Source organism: Dendrobates tinctorius, unplaced genomic scaffold (assembly GCF_039654945.1).
Source record: "Dendrobates tinctorius isolate UK_male_01 unplaced genomic scaffold, ASM3965494v1 ptg000079l, whole genome shotgun sequence".
NCBI lineage: Eukaryota > Metazoa > Chordata > Amphibia > Anura > Dendrobatidae > Dendrobates > Dendrobates tinctorius.
In genome coordinates, this window is record NW_027361747.1 from 19,664,087 (window position 1) to 19,676,403 (window position 12,317).

Genomic DNA, 12,317 nt, shown 5'->3' on the forward strand with positions numbered 1-12,317 from the left:
TTAGGTTTATCCATATAAATGGCCCACCCAGGTGTATCCATACAAATGGCCCACCCTGTACAATACCTATTGAAGCGAAAGTGAACTGAACTGCAGTACCCAGAACGGCCACTATCCAGCACTGTGGTGTCCGGCTCTAGCCACGAAACCTGTTAGCAGATGATTGGTGGTATGTTACTATATTAAGCGGGCAGCACCAATCATAGACTTTAAAGGGAACCTGTCATCAGGATTGGCCGATGTAAGATGCGGCCACCACCTTTCAGGGCTGATATACAGCATTCTACAATGTTGTATATCTTCCCCCAAACTGACCTGTAAAAGAAGAAAAATAACCTTTATTACACTCACCTGCGGGGTGGTCCAGGCAAATGGGTGTCGCTGGTCTTGATCCGGCACCTCTTCTCTTCTTATGATAACCGTCCTCCTGTATGGCTTCATATGGATGATGCGTCCTATATTATACATATAGTGTCCACGGCATCGCGTTCCTGTGCAGTCACACTTTTCTTGAGGGTAGAGTGCAGTGCGCATGCGCCAAGGCTCTTTGGCTTTTTCCTGCGCATGAGCACTGCAGTACTTTCCTCTTCCCTTTACAGGGCAGAGAGAAGTACGCCTGCGCGGGAGAGCGATTCTGGACATTGTGTGGATGACATGAGATGCATCAACCACAGAAAGAGAAGGAAAACGTCATCGCAAGAAGAGAAGAGGCACTGGATCAAGACAGCAATGCCCATGAGACACAACTGCCCCATAGGTGAGTATAATAAAAGATCTTTTTCTTGTCTTGCAGGCCGGATTGGGGCATTTATAGAGCATATTAGAATGCTGTATATGAGGTTGTACAGGGACTGGCCTTACCTCATATGCCACAAACCTAGTGACAGGTTCCCTTTAAAGACAGGTCATTAGTATATTAGTCCTGACACTATACAACAGACAGAACCCCACTAATTGCCACAGTTAACCATTGTACAGTTGTGTTCAAAAGTTTACATACCTCGGCAGAATTTTTGCTTTCTAGGCCTTTTTTCAGAGAATATGAATAACACCAAAACTTTTTCTCCATTCATGGTTAGTGGTTGGGTGAAGACATTTATTGTCAAACTTCTGTGTTTTCTATTTTTAAATCATAATGACAACCCAAAACATCCAAATAATCCTGATGAAAAGTTCACATACCCTGGTGATTTTGGCCTGATAACATGGACACAAGTTGACACAAATGGGTTTGACTGGCTACTAAAGGTAACATCCTCACCTGTGACCTGTTTACTTGTAATGAGTGTGTGTGCATAAAAAGTGAGAGTGAATTTCTGGGATCCAGACAGACTCTTGCATCGTTCATCTAGCCACTGACATTTCTCGATTGTGAGTCATGGGGAAAGCAAAAGAATTGTCAACAGATCTAAGTGAAAAGGTAGTTGAACAGTATAAAACGGGAAAAGGATACAAAAAGATATCCAAGGAATTGATAATGCCAGTCAACAGCGTCCAAACTGTGATGAACAAATGGAAAATCAGGGGCTCTAAAAACAAAACCACGGTCAGGTAGACCAACAAAAATTTTGTCCACAGCTACAAAGAAAATTGTTAGGGACGCAAAGAAAAACCCACAAATAACATCAGATGAAATACTGGACTGTCTGAATGCTAGCAGTGTGGCTGTTTCAAGATGCACAATAAGGAGGTACTTGAAGAAAAATGGCCTGCATGGTCGAGTTGCCAGAAGAAAGCCATTACTGCGCAAATGCCACAAAGTATCTTGCCTACAATACACAAAACAGCACAGAGACAAGCCTCAAAAATTCTGGAACAAGGTAATTTGGAGTCATGACATCAAAGTTGAACTTTTTGGCCACAACCATAAACGTTATATTTGGAGAGTGGTCAACAAGGCCTATGATGAAAGGAACACCATTCCTACTGTAAAGCACGGAGGTGGCTCGCTGATGTTTTGGGGATGTGTAAGCTACAAAGGCACAGGAAACTTGTTCAAAGTTGAAGGGAAGATGAAAGCAGCACATTATCAGCAAATACTGGAGGCAAATTTGCAATCATCTGCCCAGAAGTTGCGCATGGGACGTAGTTGGACGTTCCAACATGACAATGATCCAAGACACAAGGCCAAATAGACCTGTCATTTGATACAGCAGAACAAAGTGAAGGTTCTGGAGTGGCCATCTCTGTCTCCCGACCTCAATATCATTGTACCACTCTGGGGAGATCTCAAGCACGCAGTTCATGCTAGACAGCTCAGGAATTTACAGGAACTGGAGGCTTTTTACCAAGAAGAGTGGGCAGCTTTACCATCTGAGAATATAAAGAACCTCATCCACAAGTACCACAAAAGACTTGAAGCTGTCATTGATGTTAGAGTGGGCAATACACGGTATTAAGAAATGGGGTATGTGACCTTTTGATCAGTGTCATTTGAATGTTTTGGGTTGTTGTTATGATTTAAAAAGAGAAAACACAGTAGTTTGACAATAAATGGCTTCACCCAACCACTAACCATGAGTGTAGAAAAAGTTTTGGTGTCATCATTCATATTCTCTGAAAAAAGGACAAGAAAGCAAAAAGTCTGCCGGGGTATGTAAACTTCTGAGCACAACTGTACATCTGTTTCTGCACCAAGAACATTAGAAAGACATTCCGTTTTGTTACTTTCCTATGATTTCTACAACTTTACGGGTAGACATACATAAATGTCATACAAATTAAAAGACAGCATATAAAAACAAAGACTAATATATTACCCAGAAAAACCTGCCCTTCTCCATTTTCCACCCTGACACCATCATCGTTACGGACTTCTATCATGGTTCCCTGCAGGGGATGGCCCAGCGGCACTGAATCGATGAGCCTTTAAAAAATGAATACATGAAATCTAGAAAAGTTAGAATAGACTATAACTAATAATTGTATCACATTCATTACGATGAGAGAGCAGAAAGTGAGAAGATAAAAGCATCATGAGCCAGTGGGTAGAAGGTCATTGCCATCTGTTTCCGATGTATGTTATGGGCACCGATAGTACTTGTTGGATTTCTAATGGAGGTGAAAATAAAAAAAGACTAATGGCCACGTTAAATTCTCAGCCATTCCATGTTGGCTTTCCTGAGGGATAGGATTTCGGGGAATTGGGTTAGGCAGAGTAAAATGTACAAGATGGTGTGGTAGGGTTGAATTATCATCTCAGGGTGCAGTTTTATAGTCGATCTTATTGGGATGGTGAGGGAGTTATTACCCACCTCCTATAAGTCCTATATCATGGAACTGACCTACACAGGCCTGATCCGTATCAATCACCATGTAAAAGTAGATCTTAAAAACCACAGAAAGAGGAAAGAATCCTCCAATATTTGAGAAAAAACCAAAACAGGCAGAGATGCTTACCTGTATAGACAGGCCTCAATACAAATGCACTAACAGGGTGCAGCGGACCCAAGTAAAATGGCAACTGCACAGGTGCAATAATACCTAATGAAACAGCCAGCCTACAATCAGGGATTGGCTGTGTGGCACACCAGTGCAAAAAAATCCGTATGTGGCAATGTTCACACAGGGAATGCAGAGCATATGGTTCACAGCCTCTTAGTAACACCATATATATTGCCACATACGGATTTTTTTGCACTGGTGTGCCACACGGCCAAGCCCTGATTGTAGGCTGGCTGTTTCATTAGGTATTATTGCACCTGTGCAGTTGCCATTTTACTTGGGTCCGCTGCACCCTGTTAGTGCATTTGTATTGAGGCCTGTCCATACAGGTAAGCGTCTCTGCCTGTTTTGGTTTTTTCTCAAACAGTAGATCCTACTCATGCCAGCCAAGTGACCTACACCAATGTCTTATGCTCAGCCTTCTCTTCCGACATGACCTAAACAGTCATACTCAAAGTACAAGATGCCTCGCATTTATTAGAGGAGTGTACTGTACCCTGGTGTAGAGTTTATCATGGTCTCTGAAACTTCGTAATAAGTTGCCCAACTTGATACTTCGGTGACACCATAAAGATTGAAGATACGAGTCTTGTTCTCAGGTTGTCTCCAACTTCTTAAAACACTTATTGGTGGAAACTGTTCTCCTCCCAGGGCCAAAATTCTAAGGGAGGTTTCCCTGGACAGCACCGAAGAACGAACTGAATGCGAACCAAATCTTCTCAAAAATGTGGGCGTCACCTAAATATATAAAAGAATTACTAACTATGTGGTAACACAAATAAGCATGTCTGCAACACACATTAGAAAGATCCACTCGCTGTAAATCCACAGAACCAACTGAAGACTGCGCTTCTCAGGAAGTTTCATGTAGAAGATCTTGAATCCTCCATATAATGACAACAGAAACGTTTCGATCTGTATGGTGTGCTTTTGAAGTTCCATGAAGATCATATAGGTCGAAACGCAGCTGTCATTATATAGAAGAATACAGAACTTACGTATGAAACTTCCAAAGCAGAGCGGTCTTCAATTAATGCCGACCCTTCGAGACATATGCTGAGGTCTGGGTTCATTGCTGAATAATGGACAGAGGTGACTGACAGCAGCTTACCAGCATTTTCAAAGATGTCAAAATAACAAGCATTTAGCCAATAGTTATCCAATTTGTATGGCCAGAATGGAGGATTCGCTGGATTTTAATAGGGTTCTTAAGGTGGTCACAGAAGTGAGATCTGAACTGATTGACTTGAAGAGAGATATGACTCCATTTTTGACTGGTGCTGATACAAAAGTGCTTAAAAGGTCCTTTGACGCAGGCGCCGTTACAGCATTGTTGGTGCCCGCTCCCCCGGAGCTCAGAACGTCAGGAGAGCCACGCAGCAAATCAGCAGCCGATTTACTCTGACCTCCTTCGGATGTATGTGACATCCGGTGTCTAAGTGAGAGTGAAGCAACCGCTGATTGGCTGCAATGGTTGTGTGACCCAACGCCCAGGGAGACAAGGCACTGACGTCGCTGGAACAGCACTAGCATCAGAGGGGTGCGGCTATTATTTTACATTTGGGAATATAGTGATTCAGAAGAAGTTGCCTGAGTAGTGGACAACCCCTTTAAAAAAGGGTTTCCAAAAATTAGTAGATTTACACAGGATTTTGCTTTTGTAAACATCAGGGCACCTACCTGCAGCACAGTCACTTTATGCTTGTGGAACAACAGCTCGCACAACCTCTGAGGCATCATTTTAAGGGGGTCTGGCAAAACGAGCAGACAGGCCCCGGTAGATAGGGCCACGAACATCTCAATGACAGAAGGGTCAAAGGTCAGAGGTGACGACAGTAACACAATGTCATCTGGAGAGACATTAAGGATGGATCTGGAAAATACATCAATACATCAGTCAGAACACTTGTGCGATGTTCGGAGAACTTCAAAATTTGGTGAAAAAAAAGATGACCGAATAAAGCAATGAGAGAACACGTGGCCGGAGGTTCATATTCCGCTGCTAACACACTGCAAAGACGAGACAATCTAGTTGCTAAGAAACTCGCCCCCCAGATATTTGGCTTCAGATGTACTCGTATTAGATTTTATACGAGTACATCACAAGGAGAAGATTAAATACTCCTTTCCAAAGAGCCTGCCAGGCACGGCTGACAATACATCTATCACCGTTAGTGGAGCACAAGAAATATCCTAAAAGACTGAACATCTACCTGCAAACTGTGACTGAACTGTACAAATATTACTGCTCTAAGTAAGAAAATGATTCAGAACTCACCTTTGCCCATCTATTCCTAGCATGTCAGTAACAAGCAGTACTGAAAGTGACCCACAAAATAGTAGTGCCCTGGTGGGGTCACTCCTGGTGGACAGTCGCATTGCTAAACAGCTGCTCCCCCTCACCAATAATCATTACTAATTCAAAAGTTCTGCCTATAGTGGAACAAAACTGTAATTTCTCTCTAAAGCCATCTTTACCTGAGATGAAGAATATTTGGCACGATGCAGCAATGTGGAATGCTGACTATTTTTGGGGTGCCTGTTGTCCCAGAAGTGTGGAGAACGTAAGCCAGGCATTTTCTGTCCCGAATGTCAATGTACTCCTCATTCTGAGAGTTCTCAATACAGTCTCTGCCACCATGTATGTGCTCAGCTTCATTTCTAGCTTCTGTATCAACTCTCCAATCACTTTTAACAGACTCAAAAAGGGTGACGTGAAGATGGCGCACTGCGGAGGAATCCTTTATGATCCAGCTGGGTGACAGCTTGAACACCTAGGGTAGGAGAGATCCCAAGCAACAACTGAGGAACTTAGAGCACCCATATGGGACAGAATAATGGGAAGCAGCTGGTTTTGTAGGAACTAATAACTGACACTATGGGGGGGTCCCAAAATCACAATTGGGGTACATGCACTGCCTCGGATTACCCGTTGTAGAGATCGGCCGGATAGTTTGGAGACAAAACCTTATTCCAAAGCAGATTCTCCAAGAGGTATGTCATATAGGGCTTCCCTAACAGCTCGATACACATTAAATAGTCAGCCAAACCACAGATTTCCGCGGGATCGACAACCATCTAATGTTTATGGGGACCTGCGGGCAGATGACATTGGAGAAGTATTCAACATCGGCTGATCTTTTTGTTTGGTGCAGAGATAAGTCAATACCGGAGGAGTCTGTATCACAGAGAACACAACAACAGTGTGTGGTGAATTTGGGAGAGATAGTGGTCAGCTGAACAATCTAATGTGTATGTGGTCCTTTAGAATAACACATACTGCTTTAAAGGGGTATTCCCATCTCCAAGATACAATCCCAATATGTAGCAGGTGTAATAATAATATTAGCAAATACCTCCAATCAGAAATGTAGTATAGTTCTTCAGATAAGCTATGTCGCTTACACCATGCGCAGGGCATTGCAGTAGCTTAGGTATCCATGGTTACGACTACTCATATAGTGACAGTTAGTTAGTTCTTAGTGGTCATAACTAGGGATGAGCAAATATGTAAGGAGAAACAGTGTTTGTGTACTCACCATAAAATCCTTTTCGCCGAGCCACTCACTAGGGGACACAGGACCACGGGTGTATGCTGCTGCCACTAAGTGAATATAAAAAAATTAGCTCCTCCTCTGCAGTATACACCTACCACTGGCTCCAGCCCGAACCAGTTCAGTGACAAAGCAGTAGGAGATCATAACCATCAAATACAGGTACAACATGTCAAACCAAAGCCGTCAAGCCAACAGGTGGGTGCTGGGTCCCCCAATGAGTGGCTCAAAGAAAAGGATTTTACGGTGAGTACACAAAAATCCCTGTTTCTCCTTCACCACATTGGGGGACACAGGATCATGGGATGTCCTAAAGCAGTCCCTGGGGGGAAAACTGACATAACAGATTAAATCCCACGTACCAACTGTCCAGAGATGCCTACCGCCGCCTGCAGGATCCACCTGCCCTGGCCCGCATCTGCTGAAGCCTGAGTATGGACCATGTAGTGCTTCGAGAATGTTTGCAGACTGTACCAGGTCACAGCCTTGCAAACCTGTTCCGTCAACGCTTGGTGCCGAATGGCCCAAGAATCTCCCACCGACCGAGTGGAGTGTGCCTTACTCCCCGCTGGGATAGGCTTGCCTCTGATGCGCTAAAACTTGAATAGACGAGTGAATCCACCTGGCTATTGTAGACTTTGAAGCGGCTAGTCCCTTCCTGTGACCTTCAGGAAGCACGAACGACGCGTCCGTCTGACGGAAAGACGCCATCCGTGAGATTCCTGTAGAACACCAAGGACCATGATAAGGTCCCAGACATCCAAATGCGTTCTATAGGGAGGTACCACATGGGCGACCCCCTGAAAGTCCTCACCTGCGGCTTGGAAGCGATCTTGTGCTGGAACAAGACAGACAAGGCAGAGATCGCCCTTTGCGGGAACTCAGCGCTAGGTCTGAGTCCAGTCTGGTCTGGTGGGAATGGATTAGACCAGAGGTGGGTGACCGCGGTCTCTGCACCAAGCAAAAAAGGTTTTCCAGTTGCAGCGATGGATGCGTACCGATACAGGATTCTGAGCGAAAATCATTGGGGTAATCACCTCTTGGGAGAAACCAGCTTGGGTTAGGACCCAGGATTCAACGACCAGGCCATTAAATACAGGGCCCCTGAGCTCTGGTGGCAAATTGGGCCCTGGGAGAGCAAGTCCGGTCAATCCGGTAGTCGCCAGGGAACGTCGGCGACGAGTTGCACCAATTCTGCGTACCATGCCTGGCGTGGCCAGTTCGGAGTGACCAGAATCACTGGAACCCTTTCCTCTTTGAGCTTCCTGATGACCCTCGGGAGCAAAGGCAACGGGGGAAACTTGCACTGAAGACAAAACTGATGCCACAGAAGAACCGGTGCAACCGCCCCGATGGCTTCTGGATCTCGGGAACGAGCTACAAACTCGGGCACCTTGGCGTTTAACCTTGGGGTGACTCGCCAGGAGGTGATGAAACCGCTTCATGGACCATCGGATCACCCGAATCTCCAGGACATTGATCAGAAGGCATAACTCCCAAGGTGACCAAGGACGCTGGGCAGAGTGGTTACGGAAGACAGCTCCCCTGCTGGGAAAGCTAGCATCAGTACTGACCACCAGTCAATGAACTGGGAGAAAGGACTTCCCCTGATTGAGAGAAGACCATAACATTCACCACCTGAGCGCCTGCTTGACCCGTGGGAACAAACGGTACTGTCGGAACAAACGGTACAGTCGGTCAAGGTAGAATGCCGAATCGGATGGAGTGATAAGGACGACACAGTGCTCGGGCTCCCTGTTGAAGGGCTAAGACCTTGTCCCGAGGGAGAATCAACAACCCTTGGGAGATGTCCATGGTCATTCCTAACTTCTGGTGAGGGGGAAAGATCGGGATATGAAGGTAAGCATCCTGGATGTCGATGGACGCTAAGAACTCCCCTTTTTCCATCGAGGAGATGATCGAACGGAGAGACTCCATCCTGAAGTGCTGGACCTTGACAAATTTGTTTAGGAGTTTTAGGTCCAGGATGGGCTTCTCCGTCTTTTAGGCCCCTTAAAAGGACCTATTCTCTTCAACATATTAACTAACGATCTGGTAGAAGGTTTAATAATAAAATAGCGATATTTGCAGATGATACAACACGATGTAAAGCAGTCAATAAAAGAGATCGCATTCTGCTACAGATGGATCTGGATAAGTTGGAAATGTTGGCCGAAAGGTGGCAGATGTGGTTTAACAATGATAAATGAAAGGTTATACACATGGGAAGAAGGAATCAATATCACCATTACACACTGAACGGGAAACCACTGGGTAAATCTGACATGGAGAAGGACTTGGGGATCTTAGTTAATGATAAACTTACCTGGAGCAGCCAGTGCCAGGCAGCGGCTGCCAAGGCAAACAGGATCATGGGGTGCATTAAAAGAGGTCTGGATTCACATGATGAGAGCATTATACTGCCTCTGTACAAATCCCTGGTTAGACCACACATGGGGTACTGTGTACAGTTTTGGGCACTGGTGCTCAGGAAGGATATAATGGAGCGAGTACAAAGGAGGGCAACAAAATGAATAAAAGGGGATGGGGGAACTACAATACCCAGAGAGATTAGCAAAATTAGGATTATTTAGTCTAGAAAAAACACGACAGAGGCGATTTAATAACCATGTATAAGTATATAAGGGGACAATACAAATATCTCTCAGAGGATTTGTTTATATCAAGGAGGGTGACGCTCACAAGGGGGGGAATTCTCTGCGTCTGGAGGAGAGAAGGTTTTTCCATCAACATAGAACAGGATTCTTTACTGTTAGGGCAGTGAGAATCTGGAATGGTGGTGATGGCGAACTCAGTCGAGGGGTTCAAGAGAGGCCTGGATGTCTTCCTGCAGCGTAACAATATTGTATCTTACAGTTATTAGATTCTTTAGAAGGATGTAGATCTGGGGATTTATACTGATGGAATATAGGCTGAACTGGATGGACAAATGTCTTTTTTCGGCCTTGCTAACTAATTTACTATGTCCCATCCTTCCTTGGAACCACGAATAGGTTTGAGTAGAATCTCTTGTTTCCTGAAACCGGAGTAATGACCCCGTCTTGACAAAGAGAATCAATGGCTCGGTAGAAGGACCATGGCTGCGCCTCCGCTTTGGGGGGAAGAGAGGTGAAGAACTGTGCAGGGGGAGGGAAGCAAATTCTATTTTGTATCTGGAGGACACAGGTCCCTGACCCATTCGTCATGAATGACAGAGAGCCAGGCGTGGCAAAGCCGGAGTAGGCGACCTCCTACTCTGCTGGTGTCGCCTGGACACTGCCAAGAGTCGTTCAGCCGAGAATTTATGGGACCTGGATCCCCTAGATCTGGACTGCTTGGGTCTGTTCTTCCACGACTGGTTGGTCTTATACGAGTCCTTAGGACCTCTGTCTGAGGGGTGAGCCCTTAGCCGGAAGAGTTGGCTGTGGTGAGCCAACTGGGATTGCTGCGAATGGACCGGAAACGTTTCTGTTGCTGGCGGCGAAAGGGTCGTCTAACTTTCTGCTGGGGGAGGAATTTACTCTTCCCTCCTGTAGCGTCAGAGTTCAGTTGCTCCAGCTTCTCTCCGAACATACGACCTCTCTGGTAAGGCACAGAGGAAAGGGACTTCTTGGATGCCGAGTCCGCTTGCCATTACATAAGCCATAGTGCCCATCTGACATTGACAGCTTTTGGGGCCGCAAGCGCGGCGAAGTTGGCCATGTCCAGGGATGCGTTTATCAAATAGTCCCTGGCCAAGGAGATCTGATTGGCCAAACCCGCTGACTCCGGGGGGGAAGATCACTGCGATGTATGGTCCTGCTCAGAGTATCTGCCCAGGAAACAATGGCTTTGGCTACCAATGTTGCTGCAAAGGCGGGAGAGGGTGCCAAACCCGAGGCCTCAAAGGCAGAACAGGCAAAGCTCCCTATCAGACGGTCCGTGGGATCTTTAACAGAGGATCCATCCGGCAAGGATGAGGGTTTTGGAGGCCAAGCGAGATACAGGTGGATCCACTGGAGGGGATTCCGCCCATTGCTTTTGCAGATCAGATGAGAAAAGGTATCTGGCCTCAAGAGGCTTCTGACCTGTGAAGCGTTTGTTCGGCCGCTGTCTATGCCACTGCACTATGTCCTGAAACTCAGGGTGACTGGCAAACACCCTATGAGGACGTTTAGTCCCTTTGAAAGACACCGCGTCCTCATCGGCCTTCAAAGTCTGATAGTCAATGAGACTATCCACCGTCGCCTGATAACCCGGCGAGTCCAGATCGAGGGGCCTGTCAGACTCGTAGTCAGAGTTCTATTCACTGCAAACCCCTGGCGAGGGGGAGCGAGAAACGGAGCTCACGGATACCGAGGCGCTAGAATGCCCGGGAGATGTGTTATGGATCCGTTTTCTAGATGCCTGTGTATCTTTTGACTGAGAACGGCCCCTGCAGGCCAACGGTTCCCATGTGGTAGAGGAACCCGCTAAGACAGGCAGACGGATGCCACGACCCATAGAGGGATCTAGAAAGGCTTCAATCGCTTTGGCTAAAGACGCCATGGACTGCGACAGTGACGAAGCCCACTCAGGGGGGCTAGGTACACTGTGATCAGTGGTGGCGGAGGGCTCCTGAGAGCATTTGGGATCACAGTCTTCGCAGAGTGGGGTATTCTGTCCCTGTGGCAATGAAGTATGAAGGTGGTACATGAGGTAAAAAAACACTGTTTTAGGGCAGCACGGTAGCTCAGTGGATAGCACTGCAGCCTTGCAGCGCTGGGGTCCTGGGTTCAAATCCCACCAAGGACAACATCTGCAAGGAGTTTGTATGTTTTCCCCGTGTTTGCGTGGGTTTCCTCCCACATTCCAAAGACATACTGCTAGGGATTTTAGATTGTGAGCCCCATCGGGGCTGCGGAATATGTTAGCGCTATATAAAAATAAAGATTATTATTATTAGCCCTTCTGGATGTTTTAGAGAAAAGGTCAGTGGGTATGTAGCAGCGCATCTCTTACCCAGGTAGATGTGGCTTCCAGAAAGGTAGCCGGTGTTCTGTTCCCGTGGCAACGAAAGTAAAAAAGGCCGCCAGGGTCAGGGAAGGCACTCTCGAGCTGAGCGTGAAGCGCCAAGCAGGTGGGTGGAGTCACCGACGCGACACGAGTGGGCGGAGCTACTACCAGCTTGCGGCCTAGTACAGGCCGAAGCCGGGGACTAAATTTTCGGCGCCGGCCAGGAACGCACCCGAGGATCTGCAACACGCGCTGCGGGAGCCCTCCAGCCAATCCGACACTCACCTATTCATGGTCCGTATTAGCCCTCGAAGCAGAAGAATCGCAGAGCTACCGCACTGCCTT

At 46.5% G+C, this 12,317-nt stretch overlaps 1 protein-coding gene across 3 annotated transcripts in view; it reads right to left on the bottom strand.

Moving 5' to 3' along the window:
• LOC141096778 (beta-alanine-activating enzyme-like) overlaps positions 1–12,317 on the bottom strand; it is a 90,847-nt gene that overhangs the window by 61,439 nt on the left and 17,091 nt on the right. For all 3 annotated transcript variants that reach the window (XM_073583582.1, XM_073583583.1, XM_073583581.1), the window contains exons 4-7: positions 5,923–6,218; positions 5,125–5,317; positions 3,941–4,182; positions 2,760–2,866 (exon numbers count right to left, since the gene is read on the bottom strand). In XM_073583582.1, coding sequence (XP_073439683.1) covers positions 2,760–2,866; positions 3,941–4,182; positions 5,125–5,317; positions 5,923–6,218 — 838 coding nt within the window. The remainder of the gene's footprint in view (positions 1–2,759; positions 2,867–3,940; positions 4,183–5,124; positions 5,318–5,922; positions 6,219–12,317) is intronic.